We start from the raw sequence: 26,730 nt of genomic DNA, 5'->3' as shown, positions 1-26,730 counted from the left end.
GTTTTTGTCCACGTAGATCAAACATGTCAAACTCACGGCCGGTGGGCCACACACTTACAAGGTGGGCTGTGTGTTTGACACACTTGATGTGGATTATAACCACCAATATTTACTGTGTTTGAAGGTAAAAATGGGAAATGTTTAGGAGATGTTAAAGCAACAAATTACATATTAAGAAATGTTTTCATGAGAAACAAAGGTATTTTTCTAAACAACAACCAAAACCAGTGAACAGGGTGGCAGTGTGAACGCCGGGCGTAAGGGAAGCCCGTGTCTGCCCCTGCGCCTGTCGTGTGGCCCGGAGCACACGCCACCCGCGTGGGAGAATGAGAGTGAAAGTGGTTTTGACCTTCAGATGCCCTTGAGAGGGTGTCAGGAACCCCCAGGGCCTCCGGGGCCGGTGCAGGGGGTGAAGGACCCTCCGGCTCCCTGTGGCCTCTGGCCTGACCCTGGAACCTGCCCCAGCACAGCGCCCCCCCTGCGCGCAGCAGGCCCAGGGCCGGAGCGGCCCCCCCCCCCCCCCCCCCCCCCCCCCCCCCCCCCGTCGGCGGGCGCCTCACCCAGTTGTGCTGTCGCCCCAGGGAGCCCGGCAGGACCAGGCTGGTCGCCTTCTTCCAGACGGACCTGGGCGGGCTCCTCCCGCAGCGCGTGGTGGACGGCTTCTTCCCCCGCAGCATGGCCGGCTTCTACGCCAACCTCCGCAGCGCGGTGAGGTCAGCAGCGCCACCTCGGCCCACCTGCTCTGTCTGCCCCCGGGCACCCCCTGCATGTCCCTGCCATGCCCCCGTACCCCCGGGCACCCCCTGCATGTCCCTGCCATGCCCCCGTACCCCCTGCATGTCCCTGCCATGCCCCCGTACCCCCAGGCATCCCCTACATGTCCCTGCCATGCCCCCCGTACCCCCGGGCACCTCCTGCATGTCCCTGCCATGCCCCCGTACCCCCGGGCACCTCCTGCATGTCCCTGCCATGCCCCCGTACCCCCCGGCACCCCCTGCATGTCCCTGCCATGCCCCCGTACCCCCTGGCACCCCCTGCATGTCCCTGCCATGCCCCTGTACCCCCCGGCACCCCCTGCATGTCCCTGCCATGCCCCCGTACCCCCGGGCACCCCCTGCATGTCCCTGCCATGCCCCCGTACCCCCGGGCACCCCCTGCATGTCCCTGCCATGCCCCCGTACCCCCGGGCACCCCCTGCATGTCCCTGCCATGCCCCCGTACCCCCGGGCACCCCCTGCATGTCCCTGCCATGCCCTGTACCCCCGCATGCCCCCGTGCCCCCATCTCCCGCCATGTGACTCCATCCCCCCCTGCTGCGTGCCTCTCACACCCCCTGCGTGCCCCACGTACATCCCCTGCGTGCCCCTGTCCCCCTGTATGCCCCATGTGTCCCCCATCCCCCCACCACGTGACCCCGTCCCCCCACTGCATGCCCCATACCCTCCGTGTGCCCCTGTCCCCTGCCGCGTGCCTCCATCCCCCCACGTGCCTCCCGTGGCCCCCCCCCCCGTCCCCCCATGCCCCGTACACCCCCCGACTGCCCCTCCTACACCCCCTCGCCTCATGTCTCCCGTCCTCCCCACATGACCCTCGTCCCCCCCGCATGACCTCATTCCCCCCCCTCCCCCCCCGCCTCCACGTGCCCCCGTCCCCTCCGGGCTTCCCCACCCCGCGGCTTGTGCCTCACAGCGGCGCTGACGTTCGGTGTGATGGACAGTATTTTCCAAAAACAGCCCAGCACCCCCCCCCCCCCTCCCGCTCCCTCCCGCAGGCTGGCGCCGGCGCGGGCAGAGGACGCGGGGCCCATCCAGTGACGAGGCGCACGGACCGGGTGGCCCGCTGGGGGGCGCCCGCCTGGGACCCCCGCACCTGTGGGGAGAGGCCCCGCCAGGACCGGCCGCCAACCCCGGGCGTGAGCTGCCCCGCGGGGTGCCCCCCTCCCAGCCCGCCCGCCGGTGGCCGTGGGGGCGGCTCGTCACGGCGCCGCCTGCGGAGTGCGCACAGCGGGACACGGCTCGGCGGCAGGTGCAATACACCCCACTTTATTCCAGCGCGGTGTCGGGGGGCTCTGTGCTCAGGTGCAATACACCCCACTTTATTCCAGCTCGGTATCCGGGACTCTGTGCATCGTCCGTTTCATGCCCCGCCCCGCGCCGCGGCCTCGCCTTCGGGCGCCTCCTGCTGGGCCGTCCCTGCAGGTGCGAGCCCCCCGGCCGAGGCCGAGCCCTGGGCGGGCCGAGTGACCCTGAGTGACCCTGAGAATCGTGTGCTGCGGCTCCGGCGTCCACGCGGCGGCCTACGGGGCCCCAGGGCTTGGGGTCCCCTGGGGCCGCGGGCTCTTCCTCCGGACGAGGACGGGGACCGGCCCGTCGGGCAGGGCCTTGATGAGGCTCCAGGCCTCAAAGCGCGTGAGGCCCTGCGCGGCCGCGCCCGCCAGCTGCAGCACCTCGTCCCCGGGCTGCACGCTCTCGGGTCCCGAGGCCGCCCCTGGGGAGGGAGAGGGAGGCGTGGACTCAGGGGACGGGACGGGACAGGCACCTCCTCCCACCCGCTGGCCGGCCGGAGGGACGGCCGGAGGGACGGAGGGACAGGGTCGCAGACGCACCTGAGAAAACCCGGTTGACGGTGAGGGGCCTGTCCCCCTGCAGCGAGCCCCGCCCGCCTTCCAGGCTGAAGCCCAGCCCCGCCGGCGTCTTCTCCAGCGTCAGCGTCAGCGTCACCATGGCGACCGCGTCCTTCGTTGCTGGGGGAGACGGTTGTTAGGGACGCTCGCCCTGGGCCACGCGCCCTTTGCTGACCTGTGCGTGTCCGAGCGCAGGTGTGCATCCCGGACACACAGCACCCGCCCCTCCCCAGGCCCAGCCGGGGACTTACCGGGGTCCGCGGGGACGTCACCGGCCGCGGTGGCCGGGGCGGGAGCCTCCGGGGAGGAGCGCGGGGCGGGCGCGGCCTCCGGCGTGGGTGCGGGCCGCCGGGTGACCACCACGGCCTGCCGGGGGTCCCGCGCCTGGCGCAGGATGGCCAGCGCGTCGCTGTGCGTGGCGCCTTTGAGGGACTTGCCGTTGATGGACAGCACCTCGTCGCCCTTCTGGATGGTGCCCTCCTGGGCGGCCAGCCCGCTGGGGAACACCCTGTGGACCTGGGGAGCCGCAGAGGTCAGCCCCAGGGTCTCGCTGGAGGTCGGAGCCAGTCTCCAGCGTGGGGGGCTCGGGTGTGCCCCAGGCCCGATCCCCCTCACTCAGCAGCCCCGTCCCCCCGCCCGTCTCAGGCTCCGATCGCAGCTGCTCTCCGTCAGGCTGGGCCTGCAGGGGCCGCCCACCGCCCAGGCCGCGCCAGGAAGCAGAGCTGCGGGCCCTGCCTTCCCCGGGCCTCCCGCCAGGGCCTGGGCCACGTCACCACGGCAGGTCCCCGTCCTGGCTGCACGGCCGCCCCCAGGCCCACAGGTCACAGGTCACAGGTCACCCTGCCCGGGCTCCAGAGGGAGGCCGAGGCCAGGGACACTGTCTTCTTGGCTGTAATGCCCCAGGCCCCCCGGGGGGGAGACCTTGGTTAAGGGGGGTCCCGCTGAGGCCGGAGCCCGTCACACACGGGATGGGAACTGCTCCCTGGAAGGGCAGCTGCCCTGAGCCCCTCGCTGCCTGGCCTCCCGCCTCTCATCCCCGCACAGGCCGCGGGCCACTCACCGTGACCCCTGACCTCCTGCCCTCCAGGTCCCTGCCCCTCACCGTGACCCCTGCCCTCCAGGTCCCCGCCCCCTGCCCCTCACCGTGACCCCTGCCCTCCAGGTCCCCGCCCCTCACCGTGACCCCTGCCCTCCAGGTCCCCGCCCCCTGCACCTCACCGTGACCCCTGCCCTCCAGGTCCCCGCCCCTCACCGTGACCCCTGCCCTCCAGGTCCCCACCCCCTGCCCCTCACCGTGACCCCTGCCCTCCAGGTCCCCGCCCCCTGCCCCCTGCCCACTCACCTGACCTCCTGACTTCCAGGTCCCCGCCCCCTGCCCCCTGCCCACTCACCGTGACCCCTGCCCTCCAGGTCCCCGCCCCCTGCCCCCTGCCCACTCACCGTGACCCCTGCCCTCCAGGTCCCTGCCCACTCACCGTGACCCCCTGCCCTCCAGGTCCCCGCCCCCTGCCCCCCGCCCACTCACCATGACCCCCTGCCCTCCAGGTCCGCGCCCCCCCGCGCACTCACCGTGACCTCCCTGCTCTCCAGGTCCGCGCCCCCCGCCAGGCTGAAGCCCAGGCCGGCGCCCTCCTCCTTGTGCAGGATGGTGACGTGGATGCTTTCCAGCTGCTGCGGGGAGAAGCGCGGGACTCGGGTCAGAGGGGTTCCGGGAAGCCGCTCCCCCACTCCCCCTTCCCCCTTCCCCTGCCCCATGTGGGGCGCAGCAGTAGCCCCGCGGGGTCCAGCCGCGTCCCCACCCCAGCACCTGCGCCCACGCCCTCAAGCAGCCAGGCACACGGCACCCCCCAGCCGGCCCTGCTCCCGGTCCGGGGTCCCATGCGGGTCACTTATAGGACGGGCATGGGGGGGGGGCCCTGGGGAGACCCGGAGACTCCGCGGGCCAGCTCCCACTTCCCGTTGGAAAAGGAGAAGCGAGAAGCCAGGCGGTTCCGGCTTCACAGCGTTTGGAGGCTGATGTCTGCGGAGACCGCCCTGCGGGCCGGATCCGTGCACCTGCAGGTCACGTGGCTCCCGGGCCACCAGGTGGCGCCCCAGCTAGGACGCCAGCAGGGCCCCGCAGCCCGGGCTCTGACCTCTGACTCCGAGCCCCCAGGCCTCGCTGCCCCCCCCCCCCCCCCCCGGTCCCAGCACCGGCCCCAGCCTCCCAGGGGTCCCCCAGGTGCAGAGGCCCCCGGGTTCCCGACCTGGGATGCAGCTCTCACCCCGGCTGGAGGGTCCCCCCAGGCAGCCCCGGGGTGCACCCACCGCCGCCCACCCGGGCCGGCGCCTGCCTCTGCGGCCACTGGTGATCAGAAAGCGCATGGGAAGCGGGACTTTCAGGGGCTGAAGCCCGCGCCCGGCTTGGCGGCCCTGGGAGGCCCCTGGGGGTGCAGGGGAGGCCCCGCGGGAGCTCAAGACGCGCAGGGGGGCGGCCCTGGGACAGGAAGTGGCCCCGCCGAGCGAGAGCGGGCTCTGCAGCCGGAGACTGAGCTTTGCATAAGCTGCACCCCAAGCCCAGCCCTCCCCCGTGGAGGCCTCGCTGCGGCCGGGACACTGTCCCCCCTCCCCACGGGCGCTCAGCGGCCTCCCCGGGGCCTCAAAGGGGATGCGCTGTGCCCCCCAAGGCTGCGTCCCAGACGTGAGCACCCCACCTTCAGCGTGGCCGCGTCCAGCTCCTTCACCTCCTCGATGAACCTCCTCAGCTCCTCCGCGCTGAGCAGGGACAGGACCGACGGGCCGGGCGCGGGGGTGCAGGCCTCGGCCTCCGCGGGCTCCCCGAGGCCCTCCGTGTACTCCCTCAGCTCCGAGAGGCTGCGGGGAGCAGCGGGGTCAGGGGCGGCCCCCCAGGCCAGGCCGGGTGCTGAGCGCTGCGCCTGTGCGCGTCCTGTTGCCATGGCAACAAGCCTGCGGGCCCCTCAGACACCTCCCCCACGGTGGCGAGGTGGGGGCTCAGGGACAGCAGGCGACTTGTGGGCCCACAGATGTGCCAGTGAGGTCCCCCCGCGGCCCTGCCCCAGCCGGCCATCGGGGGTCAGCACACCCGCTACAGGGGTGCCCCAGCCGGCCATCGGGGTCAGCACACTCACTACAGGGGGTGCCCCAGCCGGCCATCGGGGTCAGCACACTCACTACAGGGGTGCCCCCAGCCGGCCATCGGGGTCGGCTCACTCACTACAGGGGTGCCCCCAGCCGGCCATCGGGGTCGGCTCACTCACTACAGGGGTGCCCCCAGCCGGCCATCAGGGGTCGGCTCACTCACTACAAGGGTGCCCCCAGCCGGCCATCGGGGGTCAGCTCACTCACTACAGGGGTGCCCCCAGCCGGCCATCGGGGTCAGCTCACTCACTACAGGGGGTGCCCCCAGCCGGCCATCGGGGTCGGCTCACTCACTACAGGGGTGCCCCCAGCCGGCCATCAGGGGTCGGCTCACTCACTACAGGGGGTGCCCCCGAGCCAGCAGCCGGGTCACCTTTCCTGTGGGACTCATGTGGGTGCCTGGCGATGTTTTGTAGCTTCGCTCTGTTCTGCGTGAAGCTGGTTTTAGTCATGGGGGATCACGCCCTCTGGTTGCCAGGACTGGGGGGGCCCCGGCCGTCCCACAGCAGAGCAGCTTCTCAGGCCCACGGAGCCGGGCCCGGTTTGCAGGGGGTCCCCCCAGGGTTGGCCCTGCACACGGCGCTGTCTGCAGAGGCTGGGCCTGAAGGGCGCGGTGGGGGGAGGGGAGGATAAAGGAAACTGGGGAACGCAGAGTCCCCACCGAGGAGGGAGGAGTGAATGGGGGTGCCCAGGGCACCGCTGGGGCCGCCCAGCTCTGGGGCAAGTGTCGCCACTTCCTCACGTGACCCGGGAGGAAACGGGGAGGCCAGTGAGGGCGGGGCCGGGGTCATGACCTCCTGCCCAGGGAAGGAGCCCATGTGCAGGGGCAGCAGGAACCCCAAGGGGGCACCCCGGCGCTGCGTGGGCATCCTGGGCGGGAGAGGGACGTGTGTGTCCCTGAGGTGGGCATCCGAGCTCGCCTCCGCCCCTCCCAGCCCAGTGCCGGGCCACGCCTGCTCGGCAGGAAGGCTGAGCTGCCCCTCCCTCTCACACATGCACACACACACATGCACGCACATGCACATGCATGTGTGCACACACACATAGCATGCACGAACACACATGCATGTATGCACATGCACGCACGCACATATGCATGCAAAGTGCGCACATGAGCACACATATGCATGTATAAATGTGCGCATACACATGCACATGTGTGTGTGTACGTGTGCGCACACGCACGTGTATATATGTGTGCACATGTGTGCGTGCACGCACATGCACACCCATGTGTGCACACAAAGCCCTCATGTGCACACATACATGCACACACGCAGCCATGCACACGAACAAGAGGAGGAGGGCAGCCCGCCCTGAGGGGAGCTGGCGGGGCGGGGGGGGGGGGGGGGGGCTGCGCCCTTACTTGAGGGAGAACCCCGAGTCGGTGCTGCTGGCGGCCGGGTCCGGGCCGGGAGAGGACGCTGCCGACACCCCGTCCCGGGGGCTGCCGGGGGCGGAGGCCGGGAGGCACAGCAGGGAGCGCATGACGGCGGAGGACACGCGGCTGCTGAGCGCGTAGAGCGGGCAGGCCCCGCCCGCCGGCGGCACGTCCAGGGACCGCGTGCGGGTCAGCGGGAAGCTGCGGGCGCGCTGGCCGGGCGCCTTGAGCACCGGGCCCGGGGCCCCCGCCGTCGGCGCGGGCAGCAGCCTGGGCAGGGGGTCCGGGGAGGGGGCGTCCTCTGGGGGCGGCCCCGGGGGCGGGGGCCCTGGCGCACCCCCATCGCCGGCCTCCGCGGCCGCGTGGGGACCGGGGGGCGGCTGCTCCGCGGTGGGGGGCGCCCCTCGCCCCCAGAGGCCAGGACCCCGGCCTTCTTGCCCCCCGGGAGGCTCCGAGGCCTCGGCCCAGGAGCGGGGGGGCTGCAGGCTGGGCCTCAGGGCCGCTGTGGGGGGCAGCGGGGAGCAGCCGAAGGTCTCAAAGCAGCTGATTTTCTGGCGGAGGGAGCCCGAGGCCCGGGCGGGCGGCCCCGGGGGCGCCCTGGGGGCGGGCGAGGGCTTCCTGGAGGCGGCGGCGGGCGGCTCCCGGGGGTCCGGGCCGCGGGGCCGCAGCCCCTTCAGGCTCTGGCGGAACCAGGCCGGCTTGGGGGCCACGGGGGGCCCCTTCTTCCCGGCGCCGCCGTCTGCGGGCGCGGGCCCTTTGGGGGCCCCGTTGCCGGCGTCCAGCCTCCGGGGGGCCCCCTCCGCGGGGCCCGGCGCCCCGGCCTGGGCGAGGCTGGCGGGCTGCAGGCTGGGGCCGTGGCTCTCGCTCATGACGGGGCTGAAGAGGCTCCGGATGCAGCCGGAGATGCGCACCCACGGGTCCTCCGCGCCCTCGGGGCCGCCGTCCACGCGCGCCTGGCGCTGCAGCGCGGGGGGCCGCGCGGTCACTGCGGACAGAAACGGGCCGGTTTGCCTGGCACCTGCGAGGGGCCCCCCTGAGGCCTGTTTCCCGGGGGCGCGGGGGGGGGAGGGCTGCGGAGGGGGGGCCCTGGGGGTAGGAGCTGCGGGGGGGGTTGGGGGGGCAGCGCGCAGGAGGCACCCCCCGCGGAGGGACGGGCGCTCAGAGGGCAGGGGCCGCGTGGAGGCCTTGCCGGTCAGGGGGAGACCCCCGGTCCTGCCCCCCCAGGCCACGCCCCCATCTTGCTGGCTCTAAGGCACCAGGTCTGCACGCGTGTCCCAGGTCCTGCCTCGGGGAACACACTCCCTGACCTGCCTCCCCGCCCGGCCTGTGCCCTGGACGTGCAGCCTCCCGGGAGGGTGTGTCTGCAGCTCCTCCTGGGCCTCCGTCCTGTTAGCCACGTGCTCGCCGGCCTTCCTCCCCTCGCAACCCAGCATCACCCAGCAGACACCCGGTTAACCACGCAGACACCCCAGATCACCCACACAGACACCCCGGATCACCCACTCAGACACCCCAGATCACCCACTCAGACACCCCAGATCACCCACTCAGACACCCCAGATCACCCACACAGACACCCCAGATCACCCACTCAGACACCCCAGATCACCCACACAGACACCCCAGATCACCCACACAGACACCCCAGATCACCCACTCAGACACCCCAGATCACCCACACAGACACCCCAGATCACCCACTCAGACACCCCAGATCACCCACACAGACACCCCAGATCACCCACACAGACACCCAGCATTACCCACGCAGATACCCCGGATCACCCAAGCAGACACCCCAGATCACCCACACAGACACCCCGGATCACCCACGCAGACACCCCGGATCACCCACACAGACACCCCGGATCACCCACACAGACACCTCAGCATCACCCACACAGACACCCCGGATCACCCACACAGACACCCCAGATCACCCACACAGACACCCCGGATCACCCACACAGACACCCCAGATCACCCACACAGACACCCCAGATCACCCACGCAGACACCCCGGATCACCCACGCAGACACCCCGGATCACCCACACAGACACCCCAGCATCACCCACACAGACACCCCAGATCACCCACGCAGACACCCTGGATCACCCACGCAGACAACCCGGATCACCCACACAGACACCCCAGATCACCCACACAGACACCCCAGATCACCCACGCAGACACCCTGGATCACCCACACAGACAACCCGGATCACCCACACAGACAACCCGGATCACCCACACAGACACCCTGGATCACCCACACAGACACCCCGGATCACCCACACAGACACCCCAGATCACCCACACAGACACCCCAGATCACCCACGCAGACACCCTGGATCACCCACACAGACAACCCGGATCACCCACACAGACAACCCGGATCACCCACACAGACACCCTGGATCACCCACACAGACAACCCGGATCACCCACACAGACACCCCAGCATCACCCACGCAGACACCCCAGATCACCCACACAGACACCCCGGATCACCCACACAGACACCCCGGATCACCCACACAGACACCCCGGATCACCACACAGACACCCCAGCATCACCCACACAGACACCCCAGATCACCCACACAGACACCTCAGCATCACCCACACAGACACCCCAGATCACCCACACAGACACCCCGGATCACCCACACAGACACCCCAGATCACCCACACAGACACCCCAGCATCACCCACGCAGACACCCCGGATCACCCACACAGACACCCCGGATCCCCCACACAGACACCCCGGATCACCCACACAGACACCCAGCATCACCTACACAGACACCCCGGATCACCCACACAGACACCCCGGATCACCCACACAGACACCCCAGATCACCCACACAGACACCTCAGCATCACCCACACAGACACCCCGGATCACCCACACAGACACCCCAGATCACCCACACAGACACCCCAGCATCACCCACACAGACACCCCGGATCACCCACACAGACACCCCAGATCCCCCACACAGACACCCCAGCATCACCCACACAGACACCCCGGATCCCCCACGCAGACACCCCGGATCACCCACACAGACACCCCAGCATCACCCACACAGACACCCCGGATCCCCCACGCAGACACCCCGGATCACCCACACAGACACCCCGGATCACCCACACAGACACCCCGGATCACCCACGCAGACACCCCAGATCACCCACACAGACACCCCGGATCACTCCCGCCGACAGGAGGCTCCCACCCGACGGCACCCACGTTCCCGCTGCCTCCACCCGATGGCTCCTGACTCTCCACCAGCCCGCCTCCCGCCATCGCGAGCTGCAGGTCGTGGATCCCCAGGTCACACTCGCGTCCCACCTTCCGTGGCCTCTGCCCGGCCCTTCTCCTGGGGGCTCACCGTCCCTACCTGGGCTGCCGCCTCCGCTCCCCGGCTCGGCCACCTCGGGGGACGCCGGCTGCAGGCCGCCCTCGGGTCCCGGGCAGCAGGCGAGGGCAGGGGGGCCTCGGGCCGCCGTGCCTTCCTGCGGTGGCAGCAGCTGGCTGGCTTCCTGTGGCGTAAACAGGAAGCGAGACTGTGTCAAAACGGTGGCCTCCGTGTGAGAGAGGCGCGTGAGGTGGGGCCTGAGCGGGGAGTCCCAGCACCCGGCCCGTGAACAGGTCCCGGGTGCTGTGGGGCACCGGCCCTCACGCCTCATCCCTGCGGGCATCGCGAATTCGGCCTCTGGTTGTATCGGGGTGCTTTGTGTTATTTTCATAGAAAACAAAGGTAGTATTTTTAAAAAATATATTTTATTGATTTTTTACAGAGAGGAAGGGAGAGTCAGAAACATCGACTCCAGCCCGGACCGGTGTGGCTCAGTGGATAGAGCATCGGCCTGCGGACTGAAGGGTCCCGGGTTCGATTCCAGTCAAGGGCATGTACCTTGGTTGTGGGCACATCCCCAGTAGGGAGTGTGCAAGAGGCAGCTGATCAATGTTTCTCTCTCATCGATGTTTCTAACTCTCTATCCCTCTCTCTTCCTCTCTGTAAAAAATCAATAAAATATATTAAAAAAAAAAAAAAAAGAAACATTGATGAGAGAGAAACATCCATCAGCTGCCTCCTGCACAACCCTGACTGGGGATGTACGCACAACCCAGGTACATGCCCTTGACCGGAATCGAACCCGGGACCCTTCCGTCCGCAGTCCGACGCTCTATCCGCTGAGCCACACCGGTCAGGGCTAGGACATTATTTCTTGGAGGAAAATGTTTGTGAGATCATCAACCAAAGGAGGATTGAGCCGCATGTACCTTGGTTGCGGGCACAACCCCAGGAGGGGGCGTGCAGGAGGCAGCTGATGGATGTTTCTCTCTCATCGATGTTTCTGACTCTCTCTCTCCCTCTCCCTTCCCCTCTGTAAAAAAAAAAAAATCAATAAAATATATTTTTAAAAATAAAAAATAAATCGCCGCCAGGTCTTTGAACGTTAGCCTGCTTTGATGCGCAGGCGAATAACTTGATTAGCGTCCGTCATTGCTTCGGTCTAGGGCTCAGCAGATCGGGGCCTCTACTCCCCGCTTGGGTCAGAGCTGTGGAGCAGTCAGGCCTCTAACGTCAACTTTGTGGGGTTTGTTTTCGACGCAGCTTTTAATTTCATCCCTGAACATCCTTCGACACGGTTTGGTGCCGGGCTGTATCGATTTGGGTCAACGGCATGGCCGGAATTCCTGGCAGGAAGTTGTGTATAGAATAGGAAGCATCGTGGAGCGTTTGTGAGGGCCGAGACGGTGTGTGGGTCGCCGACTGGGAGAGAGGCTGACACAAGAGTGTGTGGCAGGGTCCAGGTGTTGCTATTCGATGTTTCTGTTTGTTTGTTTGTTTTTAAATATATTTTTACTAGAGCCCCGGTGCACGAAATTTGTGCATGGGGTGTGTGTGTGTGTGTGGGGGGGGTGTGGTCCCTCAGCCTGGCCTGCACCCTCTCCAATCCGGGACCCCTCAGAGGATGTCAACTGCGGGATGGGGCCTAACCCAGCAGTCGGACATCCCTCTTGCAATCCAGGACTGCTGGCTCCTAACCACTTGCCTGCCTGCCTGCCTGCCTGATCGCCCCCTAACTGCCCCCTTGCTGGCCTGGTAAGCCCCTAACTGCCCCTCCTGCCGGCCTGTTCGCCCCCTAACTGCCCCCCCTGCTGGCCTGGTCACCCCCTAACTGTCTGGAAAGAAGTCGGACGTCCAGAAGATGTCCAGTCAACCTGGTCTAATTAGCATATTACCCTTTTATTAGTATAGATGGATTTCAGAGAGGAAGGGAGAGGGAGAGAGATAGAAACATCAGTGATGAGAGAGGATCATGGACCGGCTGCCTCCTGCACGCCCCCCCTCCACTGGCAATCGAGCCCACAACCCGGGCATGTGCCCTTGACCGGGAATCGAACCCGGGACCCTTCAGTCCACAGGCCGACGCTGTGTGGCCTGTGAGGACGATGTGGTGCCAGCCAGCGCCGGGCTCCCGGCGGCCCAGGCTTTGAGTCGGCCGTCTTTGGCTCCTCGTTCACTCATCGGTGGGCCCGTGAGGAAGACCAGATGTGAGAGAGGGTCCCTCGGACCGCACATGCGCGGGAGGAGACACGCTCGCGGTGGCTGGCCAGTGCCCACGGTCACTGCCATGAAGCCTCATTTACACGCTGTCCCCGGTGAGAGACGGCGTGAAGAGCGTGTGGGAGCAGCTCGCTGTGTGAGTGGCTAAACGCGGGTTCGTGGGGCGAGGTCTGCTGCTGGGACATCGCTCTTGAGGGAGCAGGGCCGATGGGTGGGGGCCCCGTCGAGCTAGAGGTGGTCTCAGCGGGTGACCCCTTTCCGATGGCAGCTGGCATCCCGGCTGAGGAGCCAGGTCTGTGGAGGGTCCCACAGCATCTCAACTACTCCAGGCCTCGGGCAGCCGCGGCCCTCGTCTGCGTGGCCACCCCCTCCTGGGTGGGTGGAAAGAATAGGGTTCCCCCCTCCTCCTCCTCCGGGAATCATGGAGAAGGAGTGTGAGTGGCGGCCGAGGCCGCGACGGGGAGAAATGTACCAGGGGTACCGGTTACTCAGGCGGATGTTTTTCGATAGACGGAGTTGCACGTGCGTTGATATACATGCGATTGGATCTGGATGCTGTTTTGCTGTATTGACAGCAAGCTTCCACACTTCATCTGTCAGATTTCCTGAAGGCGTTGACGTCATAGATATGTTTACGCTTAAACATGTCGAATTTCGTGCCAAAAAAAAAAAAAAAGAGAGAGAGCATTTGCGGGAAGTTTTCATTCATTACTTTGTTTTGAAGGAAAAAGTGATCGCAGACTTCGGGAAGCTTAAGGCGAACATGCTCCATCTCAAGATCCTTGTGAACGCTGGTTGAAACGCTTTAAAAGTGATGGTTTCGATGTGAAAGACGAAGAACGTCCAGGTCCATCTGAACCGCGCTTTGATCGTGAAACGACCAGCACCGGCCAGAAGACACGGCAAAGTCATGTTGCTTCATGATGACGCACCATCACACACTTCAAAACCAGGTAAAGACATGTTAACAGATCTCGCCTGGGAAGTATGAACCCACCTGCCGTATTCACCAGACCTAGCTCCTTCAGATGGCCACTCGTTCCGATCGATGGCACACACACTTTCTGAGCGGCACTTCAAAACATACGAAGACGTGGAAAATGGGGTCTCTGAATGGTCTGCCTCAAAACAAGAAAAGTTCTACTGGGACGGTATCCACCAATTACCTGAAAGATGGGGGAAATGTGTAGCTCGCGATGGACGTTACTTTGAACAAAGCACTCTAGATGTTTCTCTTGAAATGATCGTGTTTTCTTTGATTACAAAATCCGCGTTATTAACCGGTACGCCTGGTAAGTAGGCCTGTGAAAGCGGTTCATATCAGGGCCTAGACCAAACATGTCAAACTCACGGAGGGCGGGCCGCATGCCTCGTTCATGTGGCCCGTGTTGGCCTTTGAGTTTGACGTGCGTGGTCTAGTGTATAGACCATGTTGAGAATCCTACAGCCGATCATGGGATGAACAGAGCCATTGTTGTGGACGACATGAGACGTGATCTAACCCGAACGGCGACTTGCGACCTTTTCCACCTCCGGGCCCAGGAAATCCGGTGGCACACCAACAAATCCATCATTTGCCGAGCCGAGCAAACACATAGGTATCATTCTGATTCATTCACATCGGACCGCTGTTGTGACATTGGCTGTTGGTTTTGTGGTTTTTTTAAATATATTTTATTGATTTCTTACAGAGAGGAAGGGAGAGGGAGAGAGAGTTAGAAACATCGATGAGAGAGAAACATCCATCAGCTGCCTCCTGCACGCCCCCTACTGGGGATGTGCCCGCAACCAAGGTACATGCCCTTGACCGGAATCGAACCTGGGACCCTTCAGTCTGCAGGCCGACGCTCTATCCACTGAGCCACACCGGCCAGGGCGGCTGTTGTTTTTTTTTTAAAGATATTTGTATTGATTTCAGAGAGGAAGGGAGAGGGAGAGAGAGATAGAAACATCAGTGATGAGAGAGGATCATGGATCGGCTGCCTCCTGCACGCCCCCCACTGGGGATCGAGCATACAACCCAGGCATGTGCCCTTGACCGGAATCAAACCCGGGACCCTTTAGTCCGCAGGCCGACACTCTATCCACTGAGCCACACCAGCCAGGGTGTGAGGTTGTTGCTTTGATCCTTGGGATTCGTGTCAGCACAGAATCCCTGAGGAGGCAAATAGGTTTATTCTTTTATCTGTAGTTTCCGGCATTCCGGGTCCTTTAGACCAACGATGACTGCTGTCCTTCAACGTTCAGAAAGAGTCATGTTCTCTTGCCCTGGCCATGTGGCTCAGTGGATAGAGCATCGGCCTGTGGACTGAAGGGTCCCAGGTTCGATTCCAGTCAAGGGCATGGACCTTGGTTGCGGGCACACCCCCAGTAGGGAGTGTGCAGGAGGCAGCTGATGGATGTTCCTCTCTCATCGATGTTTCTAACTCTCCTCTGTGGCTGGGGGTACAGTTAACTCCGTGGCTGGGGGTTCAGTTAACTCTGTTGCTGGGGGGACAGTTAACTCTGTGGCTGGGGGTACAGTTAACTCCGTGGCTGGGGATACAGTTAACTCCGTGGCTGGGGGTGGTACAGTTAGCTCTGTGGCTAGGGGTACAGTTAACTCCGTGGCTTGGGGGGTTCAGTTAACTCCATGGCTGGGGGTACAGTTAACTCCGTGGCTGGGGGTACAGTTAACTCCGTGGCTGGGGGTACAGTTAACCCGTGGCTGGGGGGGTACAGTTAACTTCGTGGCTGGGGGTACAGTTAACTCCGTGGCTGGGGGTACAGTTAACTCCATGGCTGGGGGTACAGTTAACCCCGTGGCTGGGGGTAGAGTTAACCCCGTGGCTGGGGGTACAGTTAACCCCGTGGCTGGGGGTACAGTTAACTCCGTGGCTGGGGATACAGTTAACTCTGTGGCTGGGGGTACAGTTACTCCGTGGCTGGGGGGACAGTTAACTCTGTGGCTGGGGGTACAGTTAACTCCGTGGCTGGGGGTATAGTTAACTCCGTGGCTAGGAGTACAGTTAGCCCCGTGGCTGGGGGTACAGTTAACCCCGTGGCTGGGGGTACAGTTAACTCCGTGGCTAGGAGTACAGTTAATCCCGTGGCTGGGGGAAGGCAGGCTGTGGGCAGTGCCAGCAGTCTCCTGCTGCTCTTGGTGGGAGAACTGAGCGGAGCGTGTGGTTTGGTTCTGAGTTAGCTCCTAGTGCCGCGTGTCAGGCAGCGTGGCATGGAGGGTGCGAGGCCACGTGTGATTATCGGGGCCGCGGCTCCCAGGCCCTGGGTGTGGGGGAGGATAATGCGATGGGTGGATGGGTGACTTTAAGTCCATCGGGTGTAGACAGAAGCGGCGTGAACGGCGTCTCATCAGGGTAGTTTGTTAGAGGACCGAGCCCTGCTGTGTTCCGTGGGAAACCGTGGCCACGTGGTTTTCTAGCGGCAGGAACGGACCCGCGATGGGCTTCTCCATGCACTTCGTGGCCACACGGAGGCCACAGGGGCGCCTCTGCCGTGAGTGCCCTGTGCCTGGTGAGAGCAGGAGGGCCTCCCGGCCGTGGGCGGTGCTGAGCGGTGCTGGGCGGGCGGCGGGTCACAGAGCCTTAGGTGTCAGAGGTGGGTTGTCGGTGGGCAGGAGGGGGCTGACCCCAGCTTGGAAAGCGCAAGTCGGGGTGGCATCGTCCTGCCCCTCCTCCGTGAGCGACGATGAGCGGCGTCGGCGGTGACTTAGACGGGGCGGGGCACAGGACCAGAGCGGCGGGGGGTGCCAGTCGGGAGTTTGTAGCAGAACTGGCACAGGATGTACGTCAGGGCCTCTGCCCTCCAGCGAGCATCCACGGGCGAGGCCACGCCGTCAGGAATCCACGGGGGTGAGGGTACGCGGGCAGCACTGTCAGTGTTGGTCTGGTTGAGCTCACGTTGGGATCGTGTGTGACGTAGACTGATGGCTGGCAGCGAGGTGAGGTAGGAGTGGAGGGACGGGAGTATAGCGTGTAGGGCAAGCATGTCAAACTCACGGCCCGCGGGCCGCATGTGGCCACGGTGAATATTTTGCATCCCAGCCAGTATAACGGTATATAAGAAACGTTTTAATAAAAATTTCATAACTTAATTTTTACAGTATCCTATTATACATAACTAGAGGCCCAGTGCATGAAATTCGTGCACGGGGGTGAGGGTGTCCCTCAGCCCAGCCTGCACCCTCTCCAATCTGGGATCCCTCTCACAATCCAGGACTGCTGGCTCCCAACTGCTCACATGCCTGGCTTCCTGATTGCCCCTAAACGCTTCTGCCTGCCAGCCTGATCACCCCCTAACCACTCCCCTGCAAGCCTGTATGTCACTGACCTCCCCTGTAGGCCTGGTCACCACTAACAACCCTCCCCTGCAGGCCTGGTCCCCCCCAACTGACCTCCCCTGCAGCCTGGTCACCCCTAACAGCCCTCCCCTGCTGGCCTGATCCCCCCCAACTGACCTCCCCTGCAGCCTGGTCACCCCTAACAGCCCTCCCCTGCCGGCCTGATCACCCCCTAATGGTCCTCCCCTGCCAGCCTGATCGCCCCTAACTGCCTCAGCCCCTGCCACTGTGGCTTTGTCCAGAAGGATGTCTGGTCTACTTAGCATATTACCCTTTTATTATTATAGATGGATGTCAAGAACCCCAAGGTACTGAAGGGTGGACCCCTACGTGGTGAGCACTTGGGAGCCATATCATCTGTCTCACCTGCCTCTCCCATCGCTCCCCCACTTCTGTCTTCTCACTCCTCCTATCACCCACCTTTCACTCTCTCCTTCTATTTTTCTCTCTCACTGTCCCGTCCCTCCTCTCCTCCTGGGATCTCTCTCTCTACTCCTATCCCCTCCATTGCTTCCCCTCTCTCTCCTATCCCTCTCCCTGTCCCCTCCTGTCTGCCCCTGGGTCTCCCTCTCTGTCCTCATACACCCTATATCACTCCTCCTCTCTATCGTCCTGTCCCCTCCCTCTCGCTGTCCCCTCCTCGCTCCCCCTGTCATCTCGCTCCCTGCCCGCACACACCCCACATCACCCCTCTCTCTCTCCTCCTGTCTATTTATTCCGTCTTCTCTTCCTCTTCCCTTCTCCTGCTCCTCACCCTCTCTGACCGTCTCTCCCTCTCAGGGAAGGAAAGAGGACGAGATAATAAGCAGGAGCAGAGGCAGGAGGGAGGCGGTGTTGTGTAGGGTGCGTGAGGACGGAGAGAGGCCACAGGGGTGAGGGTTGGGGGTCCAGAGAGATGGGGAGAGGGGGAGACAGAGGTCATGGGTAGAAGAGAGAGGAGGAGGGAGAGGGCACATGAGCACAGAGAGGGCACAGGTAGGAGGCTCTGTGAGAGGGGCAGCTGACCACAGAGCGGGAGGAGTGGGGGGAGGAAGGAGGATGAGATAGTGAATCTACAGGGAGGAGCCTGACACCTAAGGCGGTCCCTGGGGCACCTGGCTTCATGTCTAAGCAGCGCGGGTGAACTCGGGTGGGTGAGGGTGAACTGGGTGAGCTCGGGTGGGCTCGGGTGGGTGAGGGTTAACTGGGTGAGATCGGGTAGGTTCGGGTGAGCTCGGGTGGGCTCGGGTGAGCTTGGGTGTGCTCGGGTGGGTTCAGGTGAGCTCGGGTGGGTTCAGGTGAGCTTGGGTGTGCTCAGGTGGGTTCAGGTGAGCTCGGGTGGGTTCAGGTGAGCTCGGGTGTGCTCGGGTGAGTTCGGGTGAGCTCGGGTGGGCTCGGGTGAGCTTGGGTGTGCTCGGGTAGGTTCGGGTGAGCGCGGGTGGGCTCGGGTGGGTTCAGGTGAGCTCGGGTGGGCTCGGGTGGGTGAGGGTTAACTGGGTGAGCTCGGGTGGGTTCGGGTGAGCTCGGATGTCCTCGGGTAGGTTCGGGTGAGCTCGGGTGTGCTCGGGTAAGTTCGCGTGGGCTCGGATGTGCTCGGGTGAGTTCGGGTGAGCTCAGGTGGGCTCGGATGTGCTCGGGTGGGTTCGGGTGAGCTCAGGTGGGCTCGGATGTGCTCGGGTGGGTTCGGGTGAGCTCGGGTGGGCTAGGGTGGGCGCAGTGGGCTCGGGTGAGCTCGGGTTCGGGTTCAGGTGAGGTCGGGTGACCTCGGGTGGGTTCGAGTGGGCGTAGTGGGCTCAGGTGGGCTCATGTGACCTTGGGTGAACTCAGGTGTTCTCGGGTGAGCTCGGGTGACCTTGGGTGACCTTCCAGCTCTGCGGAAGCTGCTGCACCCCCCGTGGCCCCATGCTCACCCATCAGCCCTCACTCACGCTGCCGTCTTCCCCAACCCCTCAAACTCAGGGAGCTCTGGGCTCCCCCAAACCTACCTGGCAATAGGGGCCAGTGTCTGGCCATCACGCGTCAGGGCTGAAGGAGAACCAGCCTCGGCCACGGGTCCCCAACGAGGCTGACCCTGCCGCCTCCTGCTGGGGCAGCGGGGGCCACAGACCGGGGGCCACTCACCGGGGCGGGGGCGGCCGCGCGCTCGGGGCTCGGGGCCGGGCTGGGCGGCCGGTCGCCGTCGCCCTTGAAGTATTTCCTGGGCGGAGGCTTGGGCTTGGAGGACGCGGGCTTCCGCACGAAGATCTCCAGGGACTTCTTCGTCCGCAGGGGCGGGGGGTCCCCCCGCGCCTCCGGCAGGGGCGGGCTCTGCCGGGGGGACCCCCGGGGGCTGTCCGCGCCGCCCCCCAGGTCCCAGGGCGGCGGGGCCCCGCGGCGGGGGCTGCCCCCGGGGGACCCCGACATGCAGCTGCTGTCGCTGCTGGAGCGCACCATGGCCTTCGGGGCGCGGCGCTGCGGGGGCGCCGAGCTCTTCCCGCGCTCCCGCTCCGCCGGCCGCCCGTGCCAGCTGCTCTCCAGCCGCTTGGCGCCTGCGGGGGGGAGGCCGAGCTGAGCGAGCGGGCACCCGGAGGGCCAGCACCCCGCCCCGCGGCCAGCACCCCGCCCCGCGGCCAGCACCCCTGGGGGCCAGCACCCCGCCCCGCGGCCAGCACTCCACCCCGGGGCCATCACCTTACCCCATGGCCAGCACCCCTCCCCCCATGGCCAGCACCCCACCCCGCGTCCAGCACCCTCCCCCCATGGCCAGCACCCCACCCTAGGGCCAGCATCCCATTCGGCCAGCACCCCACCCCCTGCAGCCAGCACCCAACCCCCCCGGCCAGCACCCCGCTCCCCGTGGCCAGCACCCCTCCCCCCCCCACACACAAACCAGCCTCTGGGAGCTCACTAGGATTGGAGCCGGCACCCTGGGGCGGTGCACCGTGAGCTCTGGGGTTCAGGCTGGGCACACCAATCCCCCTTTCTCACGGGATGGACACTGAGACACCCGCCAGCGTGACCCTCAGGAGGCCGAGGGCACCCGTGCCCAAGAGCCGGCCCAGCAGCAGCGACTGAGGCTGGAGGGGGGCCCTTCACTGTGGCCCAGGGCCTGGCGGTGCGTGTGCTTCAGTCCCGATGGCTGTGCAGGCGCCACCTCGAGCCAGCAACCTGCCCGCTGCCAGCCTGGTCCCAGGCCGACGCTCAACCACTGAGCCACACCGGCCAGGGCCATTTCTAACCCAGGGCTTTCTAAGAAGACAGAGACCTTTCCATAAAAGCCCCTCGCCCTGGCTGGTGTGGCTCAGTGGACAGAGCGTCGGCCTGGGGACTGAAGGGTCCTGGGTTCGATTCTGGTCAGGGTTGCAGACTCGGTTCCCAGTGGGGGGCGTGCAGGAGGCAGCCGATCCATGATCCTCTCTCATCATGGATGTTTCTCTCTCTCCCTTCCTCTCTGACATCAATAAAAATACACACGGAGTGGCCAGATGATGATGATCCCTGAACACATAATCATCTGGCCACTCAGTGTATATCCTATAGAACAGTGGTCGGCAGACTCATTAGCCAACAGAGCCAAATACCAACAGGACAACGATTGAAATTTCTTTGGAGAGCCACATTTTTTAAACTTAAACTCCTTCTAACGCCACTTCTTCAACATAGACTCGCCTGGGCCATGGTATTTTGTGGAAGAGCCACACTCAAGGGGCCAAAGAGCCGCATGGGGTTCGCGAGCCGCAGTTTGCCGACCACGGCTATATAATAAAAGGCTAATATGCAAATGGTCCCCTCCACCAGGAGTTCGACCAGCAGGCAGGCCGGCCAACCGCCCATGTTCCCTACCCCCCTGGCCAGGCTGGCCGGACCCCACCCATGCACGAATTCATGCACCGGGCCTCTAATCTATATATATACACACACACACTGAGTGGCCAGGTTATCATGCGTTCAGGGACCATCATCATCTGGCCGCTCCGTGTACGTTCTTACCTTCCAGGCTCCACTGGGGTCTCTCCTTCCCGAACCGGAGGCCCTCGGTGGCCTGGGCCACGGCGGCTTTGAGCTGCTGCTCCGAGACCTTCGGAAACGCCACCCACTCACTCACTCACTCAGGAGCCTGCACCACGCTCCCGGCCAGTCCTGGCCCTCCACCCCCTCCACTCCCCCCTCCCCGCCCCCCGGGGCCCGGATTCCCCTCTTCCCTGCCTCCCACGCTGCAGGTGGCCGGGGAGCTGACCAGTCCCACTCCCTGACGCTCCTGGGCGGCTGGGTTCCCAGCCATCTTCCAGGCAAAGTCCACCCTTACCTAGCGGGGCCCGCGGGGGCTCTGTCTCCCTGCCCGCGGCCAACTCCAGGCCACGCAACGCCTCCCCACTCACGGGGGTCTCGTCCCATCCCCCATCGCACCTGAGAGCGTGAACTCTCCGCGCCAAACACCTTGTGCTCCAGGCCCACTCCACCCACCTCTATCACCCTCCCCTCAACTCCCGCTGAAGAAAGACACCCGTGGCCCTGGCTGGTGTGGCTCAGTGGGTAGAGCGCCGGCCTGCGGACTGAAGGGTCCCGGGTTCGATTCCTGGTCAGGGCACACGCCTGGGTTGTGGGCTCGATCCCCAGTAGGGCGGCGAACAGGAGGCAGCTGATCAATGTTTCTCTCTCATCGTTGATGTTTCTAACTCTCTATCCCTCTCCCTTCCTCTCTGTAAAAAATCAATGAAATATATATATTTTAAAATGGCCAACAAGCCCTGGCCGGTGCGACTCAGTGGATAGAGTGTTGACCTGCCGACTGAAGGGTCCCAGGTTCCATTCTGGTCAAGGGCACATGCCAGGATTGTGGGCTCCATCCCCAGTGTGGGGCGTGCAGGAGGCAGCCGATCCATGGTTCTCTCTCATCACGGATGTTTCTATCTCTCTCTCTCCCTCTCCCTTCCTCTCTGAAATCAATACAAATATATATTTTTAAATGGCCAACAGGGTAACGTTGATGTGAAAAATACATCAGCTGAAGTGCTGGGCGCAGTGCCTGGTGTTGGTAACCTATCAGAACAAGAGATGCCCCTTGCCTGTGAGGTGGGCGCCGCCTGCCCCTTCACACCAGCCAAGGTCAGCCAAGGTCAGCCAAGGTCAGCGGCACAGCTGGCCCGGCCGGGAGTCGCAGCCGCGCTCGCTGAGTCCCGTCCCTGCCCCGCTGCCCCAGCCGGCCTGTCCTTGATGGGCAGGTGCCCCTGCCTGAGCCACGGGGGCCCGACCCCCCCTCTGCTGCCTGCATGTGCCCCTCCCCTCACAGCCAAGGTCACAGCATCAGCCCGGCCTGCCCCCACCCCGGGCCTCCAGAGTGGGGAGCGTGGGGGACGGCGCCCACACCCCTAGGCGCTGTTTACCCCTGGAGGCGTGGGTCCTCCTCCCTGCGCTCTCACCCCACCTCGAGGGTTTGGACTGAATACCAGGTGGGTTGGCGGAGTGAGCGCTGGCTCACGGGGCTCAGGCCCGGCTTCCCACGTCCGCCTCCTCCTCCTCCTCGCTGAGCCCACCTCCTCACCGGGAGATGGAGGGAGGTCACACGGACTCCGCGGGGTCATGCACCCTCAGAGGCGGTGGCATGTGCTGCCTCGGCCGACACGCCCGGCCCACACTGAGTCCTCCATACACGGGGATGTGATTCTCACAGATTCCCCAGGGACCTCGTCCACCCCGCGGCTGCCACGCCCAAGTCCACCTCCAGCCTGGACCACACCCGCCAGCCACCTTCAGCCCAGGCTCCTTCATCTCCCTGTGTCCCCCCCAGAGACCATCTCTTCTCTCCCAACCCCACTCCCCGATTTTGTTTTTAATTAAAAAAAATTTTTTTTTATTGATTTCAGACAGGAAGGGAGAGGGAGCGAGAGAGATAGAAGCATCCATGAGGAGAGACCATCATGGATCGGCTGCCTCCTGCACGTCCCCACACTGGGGATCGAGCCCACAACCCGGGCATGTGCCCTGACCGGGAATCGAACTGTGACTTCCTGGTTCCTAGGTCAATGCTCAACCACTGAGCATTGCCGGCCGGGCTCACCCTTATTCTTTAAATTTGCTTCAAGTCTTTGTTTGTAGCCACAGGGAACACACCTCAACATAAGAAAGGCCATATATGACAACCGAAACCAAAACCATTTCCCCTAAGAACAGGAACAAGACAGGATGCCCGCTTTTACCATATGCAGGTGCGGAGCGGCCGGGAGGGGCAGGATGCCTGCTATGAGGGGGAGGGGCAGCGGCGGAGGGAGCTACAGGAGCGGTGCTCTGGCCAGGAGTGAGGACGTGCAGGATCCCAGGCGGCCGGGAGCGAAGCCAGGGGAAGGAAGGCCTATTCCTGCATGAATATCATGCAACGAGCCTCTAATCCTATATAATAAAAGCCTAATATGCTAAGTGTCCGGTCATCTGGTTGTCTCTTCAACCAATCAAAGCATAATATGCTAATGATATGCTATGGTCACTCAACTGCTCGCTATGATGTGCACTGACCACAAGGGGACAGACACTCTGACCGGTAGGTTAGCTTGTTGCTAGGGTCCAGCTGATCAGGACCGAGCAAGACCGGCCAGGCACACCCTGGAGCCCTCCTGCAGTCCCTCCCCAGCTGGCCAACTTCCTGGGTCCCTCCCTGGCCCTGATTGTGCACCAGTGGGGTCCCTCGGCCTGGCCTGTGCCCTCTTGCAATCTGGGACCCCTCGGGGGATGTCGGAGAGCCGGTTTTGGCCTGGTTCCGCAGGCCAGGCCGAGGGACCCCACTGGTGCATGAATTCATGCACCGGGCCTCTAGTTTTTGATAAAAACTCTCAGCAAAGTGGGACTAGAGGGAACACACCTGAACATAAGAAAGGCCATATATGACAAACGTACAGCCAACATCTTACTCAATGCTCAAAAACCAAAACCATTTCCCCTAAGAACAGGAACAAGACAGGATGTCCGCTTTCACCACTCTTGTTCAACATAGTACTCGGTGTCTTAGCCACAATGATCAGACAAGAAAGAAAAAACAAACTTATCCAAAATGGAAAGGAGAAAGTAAAACTGTCATTATTCGCCAATGACATGACATTGTAGACAGAGAACCCTAAAGACTCCACCAAAAAGCTACTAGAACTGTTAAATTAATTCAGTAAATTAGCAGGCTGGAAAATAAGCACATGGAAGTCGGTTGCATTTTTATCCACCAATAATGAATTATCAGAAAGGGAAACTAAGAAAACAATTCCATTTACAATCATGCGTGCGTGCACACACACACACACACATACACACACAAAACACACCTCGGAATAAATTGAACCAAGGATGCAAAAGACCTGTGCTCAGAAAATTATAAGACCCTGAAGAAAGAAGCCGAAGAAGATACAACCAAGTGGAAGAATATACCATGTTCATGGATGGGAAGTGTATACCATGTTCATGGATGGGAAGAATTAACATCATTAAAACATCCATATGACCCAAAGCAATCTATAGATTCAACATAATTCCTATCAAGATACCAATGGCACACTTCACAGAACTAGAATAAATATTCCAAAATTTTACCACAAAAGACCCCGAATAGCTACAGCGATCTTGAGAAAGAAGAACAAAGTTGGAGGGATCACGCTGCTTGATATCAGACAATACTACAAGGTTACAGTAATCAAAACAGCCTGGTACTGGCATATAAAAGACATATAGATCAATGGGACAGAATAAACCCATGCCTTTAGATTAATTAATATTTAACCCAGGAGGCAAGAACATACAGTGGGGTAAAGACAGTCTATTTAATCAATGTTGTTGGGAAAATTAGGTATGTGCCAAAAAAAACAAAAAACAAAAAAAAAGAAAGAAAGAAAGAAAGAAACTAGACCACCTTCTTACACCACATGAAAGAATTGATTCAAAATGGATTAAAGACTTCAATGTAAGACTCAAAACCATAAAAATCCTAAGGAAACAGAGGCAGTAAAATCTCGGACATTTCTCATAGCAATATTTTTTCTCGTCTATCTCCTCAGGTGAGAGAAACCAAAGAAAAAAATAAACAAGTGGGACCACAGCAAACGAAAAAGGTTTTGCACAGCCGAGGAAACCGTCAACAAAACAACAAGACAACCTACTGAGTGGGAGAACGTATTCGCCAGCGACACATCCAATCAGGGGTTAATATCCAAAATGCATAAAGAACGTACAACCCTGGCCGGTGTGGCTCGGTGGATAGAGCGTCGGCCTGTGGACTGAAGGATCCCCGGTTCAATTCCCGGTCAGGGCACATGCCCGGGTTGTGGGCTCCATCCCCAGTGGGGGGTGTGCAGGAGGCAGCCGATCCATGATTCTCTCTCATCATGGATGTTTCTCTCTCTCCCTCTTCCTTCCTCTCTGACATCAAGCCTATCTAATAAAGAGGGAATATGCTAATTGACCATCACACCCTCACAAAGATGGTGGCGCCCACAGCCAATAAGGAGGGAATATGCTAATTGACTGCCACACCCTCAAAGATGGCAGCACCCACAGCCACAAGATGGTGATGCCCAGTCCCCTCAGCCCCCCCCCCCAAAAAACCGCCCAAGGTGCAGGCAAGCCTTGGATGTCAGCTGCTCAGCCGCCCAAGGCTCAGGTAACCAGGGCCACCCGAGGCTCAGATAACCAGGGCCGGCCGAGGCTTGCGCTGCCGGCAGCGGCAGCAGGAGAGGTGTGATGGGGGCATCACCTTCCCCTGATCGCCTGGTCACCTCCCTACCCCTGAGGGCTACCGGACTGTGAGAGGGGGCAGGCCGGGCTGAGGGACCCCCCCTCCAGTGCATGAATTTTCATGCACTGGGCCTCTAGTAAAAACGTATTTTAAAATAAAATGAAATAAAAAGAACGTATAAAACTCCACACCCAAAAAGCAGACAACCCGATTCAAAAGTGGGCAGAGGACCTGACCAGACACTTCCCCAAAGAGACACACAGGTGGCCAAGAATCACACGAGAGAAAAAAAAAAAAGAAGAAGAAGAAGAAGAAAAAAAAAAAGAAGAAAAAAAAAAGGAATCACACAAAAAGATGCCCAACGTCACTGATCATCCGAGAGATGCAAATTAAAGCCACAGCGAGGGCCACCTCACACCTGTCCGAATGACTTCCATCAACAAATCAACCGATGCCAAGTGCTGGCGAGGAGGCGGAGAAAGTGGGGCCCGGTGCACGGCTGGTGGGGGTGCAGACGGGTGCAGCCACCGTGGGAAACAGTGTGGCATTCGGTGGCACCCTGGCCTGGGGGGCAGAGGGCTCTCTCTCCCCCCCTATCGGGGCCTGGTCAGTGGTTTCCTTCCCCCGGGCCTGTCCGCCAGCCCAGGAGCCACCCTGATGCCACCTGTCCCCCCCCATCCCCCCATGCCGCCCGTCCCGGCCGCCACCTGCCCCCAGTGCCACCTGCCCTGGCGTCCAGAGCTGGTGGGCGAGCCACGCTGTGGGCTTGGTCCCGTTCTAAGAACCAGGGCGGAAACCCAGGAGTTCTTGCTCCGATTTCAGCGCTAACTGAGGGATGGACAAGCGAGACGCCCCATGCGGGTTACCTGTGGGTCTGGGTGTCGGCTGACCAGGATGGGGACGGGCCCAGGCTCGCAGTGGCTCAGGACGGCGTACACGTCGTTGAGCGTCATGCAGGTCACGGGCGCGTCGTTGATCTCCACGATCTCATCGC

At 62.7% G+C, this 26,730-nt stretch overlaps 2 protein-coding genes across 3 annotated transcripts in view; one reads left to right on the top strand and one right to left on the bottom strand.

Annotated features, from left to right (window-relative positions):
- Positions 1-2,053, top strand: part of STARD5 (StAR related lipid transfer domain containing 5) — an 11,809-nt gene extending 9,756 nt beyond the window's left edge. The window contains exons 6-7 of the mRNA XM_079764173.1: positions 582-713; positions 1,772-2,053. Of these exons, the coding sequence (XP_079620299.1) occupies positions 582-713; positions 1,772-1,814 (175 nt within the window). The 3' untranslated portion in view covers positions 1,815-2,053. The remainder of the gene's footprint in view (positions 1-581; positions 714-1,771) is intronic.
- LOC307094908 (pro-interleukin-16-like) lies at positions 2,027-26,730 on the bottom strand. 2 transcript variants are annotated; one of them, XM_079764066.1, is made up of 10 exons: positions 26,603-26,730; positions 21,020-21,107; positions 19,172-19,578; positions 10,555-10,696; positions 7,128-8,127; positions 5,317-5,476; positions 4,193-4,294; positions 2,875-3,139; positions 2,606-2,743; positions 2,027-2,487 (listed from the first exon to the last, which is right to left on the bottom strand). In XM_079764066.1, the coding sequence occupies exons 1-10, from the start codon at positions 26,687-26,689 to the stop codon at positions 2,297-2,299; spliced, it is 2,580 nt and encodes an 859-aa protein (XP_079620192.1). In that variant the 5' UTR covers positions 26,690-26,730; the 3' UTR covers positions 2,027-2,296. The 2 variants fall into 2 exon arrangements, with proteins under 2 accessions (XP_079620192.1, XP_079620193.1); XM_079764067.1 differs by having other exon boundaries at positions 4,193-4,291.

Source organism: Cnephaeus nilssonii, assembly GCF_951640355.1.
Source record: "Cnephaeus nilssonii genome assembly, chromosome: 24".
Classification (NCBI taxonomy): Eukaryota; Metazoa; Chordata; class Mammalia; order Chiroptera; family Vespertilionidae; genus Cnephaeus; species Cnephaeus nilssonii.
This window is presented reverse-complemented; position numbering and strand designations above follow the sequence as displayed.

Coding starts and splice junctions, on each gene's coding strand:
- LOC307094908 (XM_079764066.1), bottom strand. CDS start 26,689: ATGACGCTCAACGACGTGTACGCCGTCCTGAGCCACTGCGAGCCTGGG. Junction 21,108..26,602: donor GCCGACACCCAGACCCACAG/GTAACCCGCATG, acceptor GCGTTTCCGAAG/GTCTCGGAGCAGCAGCTCAA. Junction 4,295..5,316: donor TGGACGCGGCCACGCTGAAG/GTGGGGTGCTCA, acceptor TTCTCCCCGCAG/CAGCTGGAAAGCATCCACGT.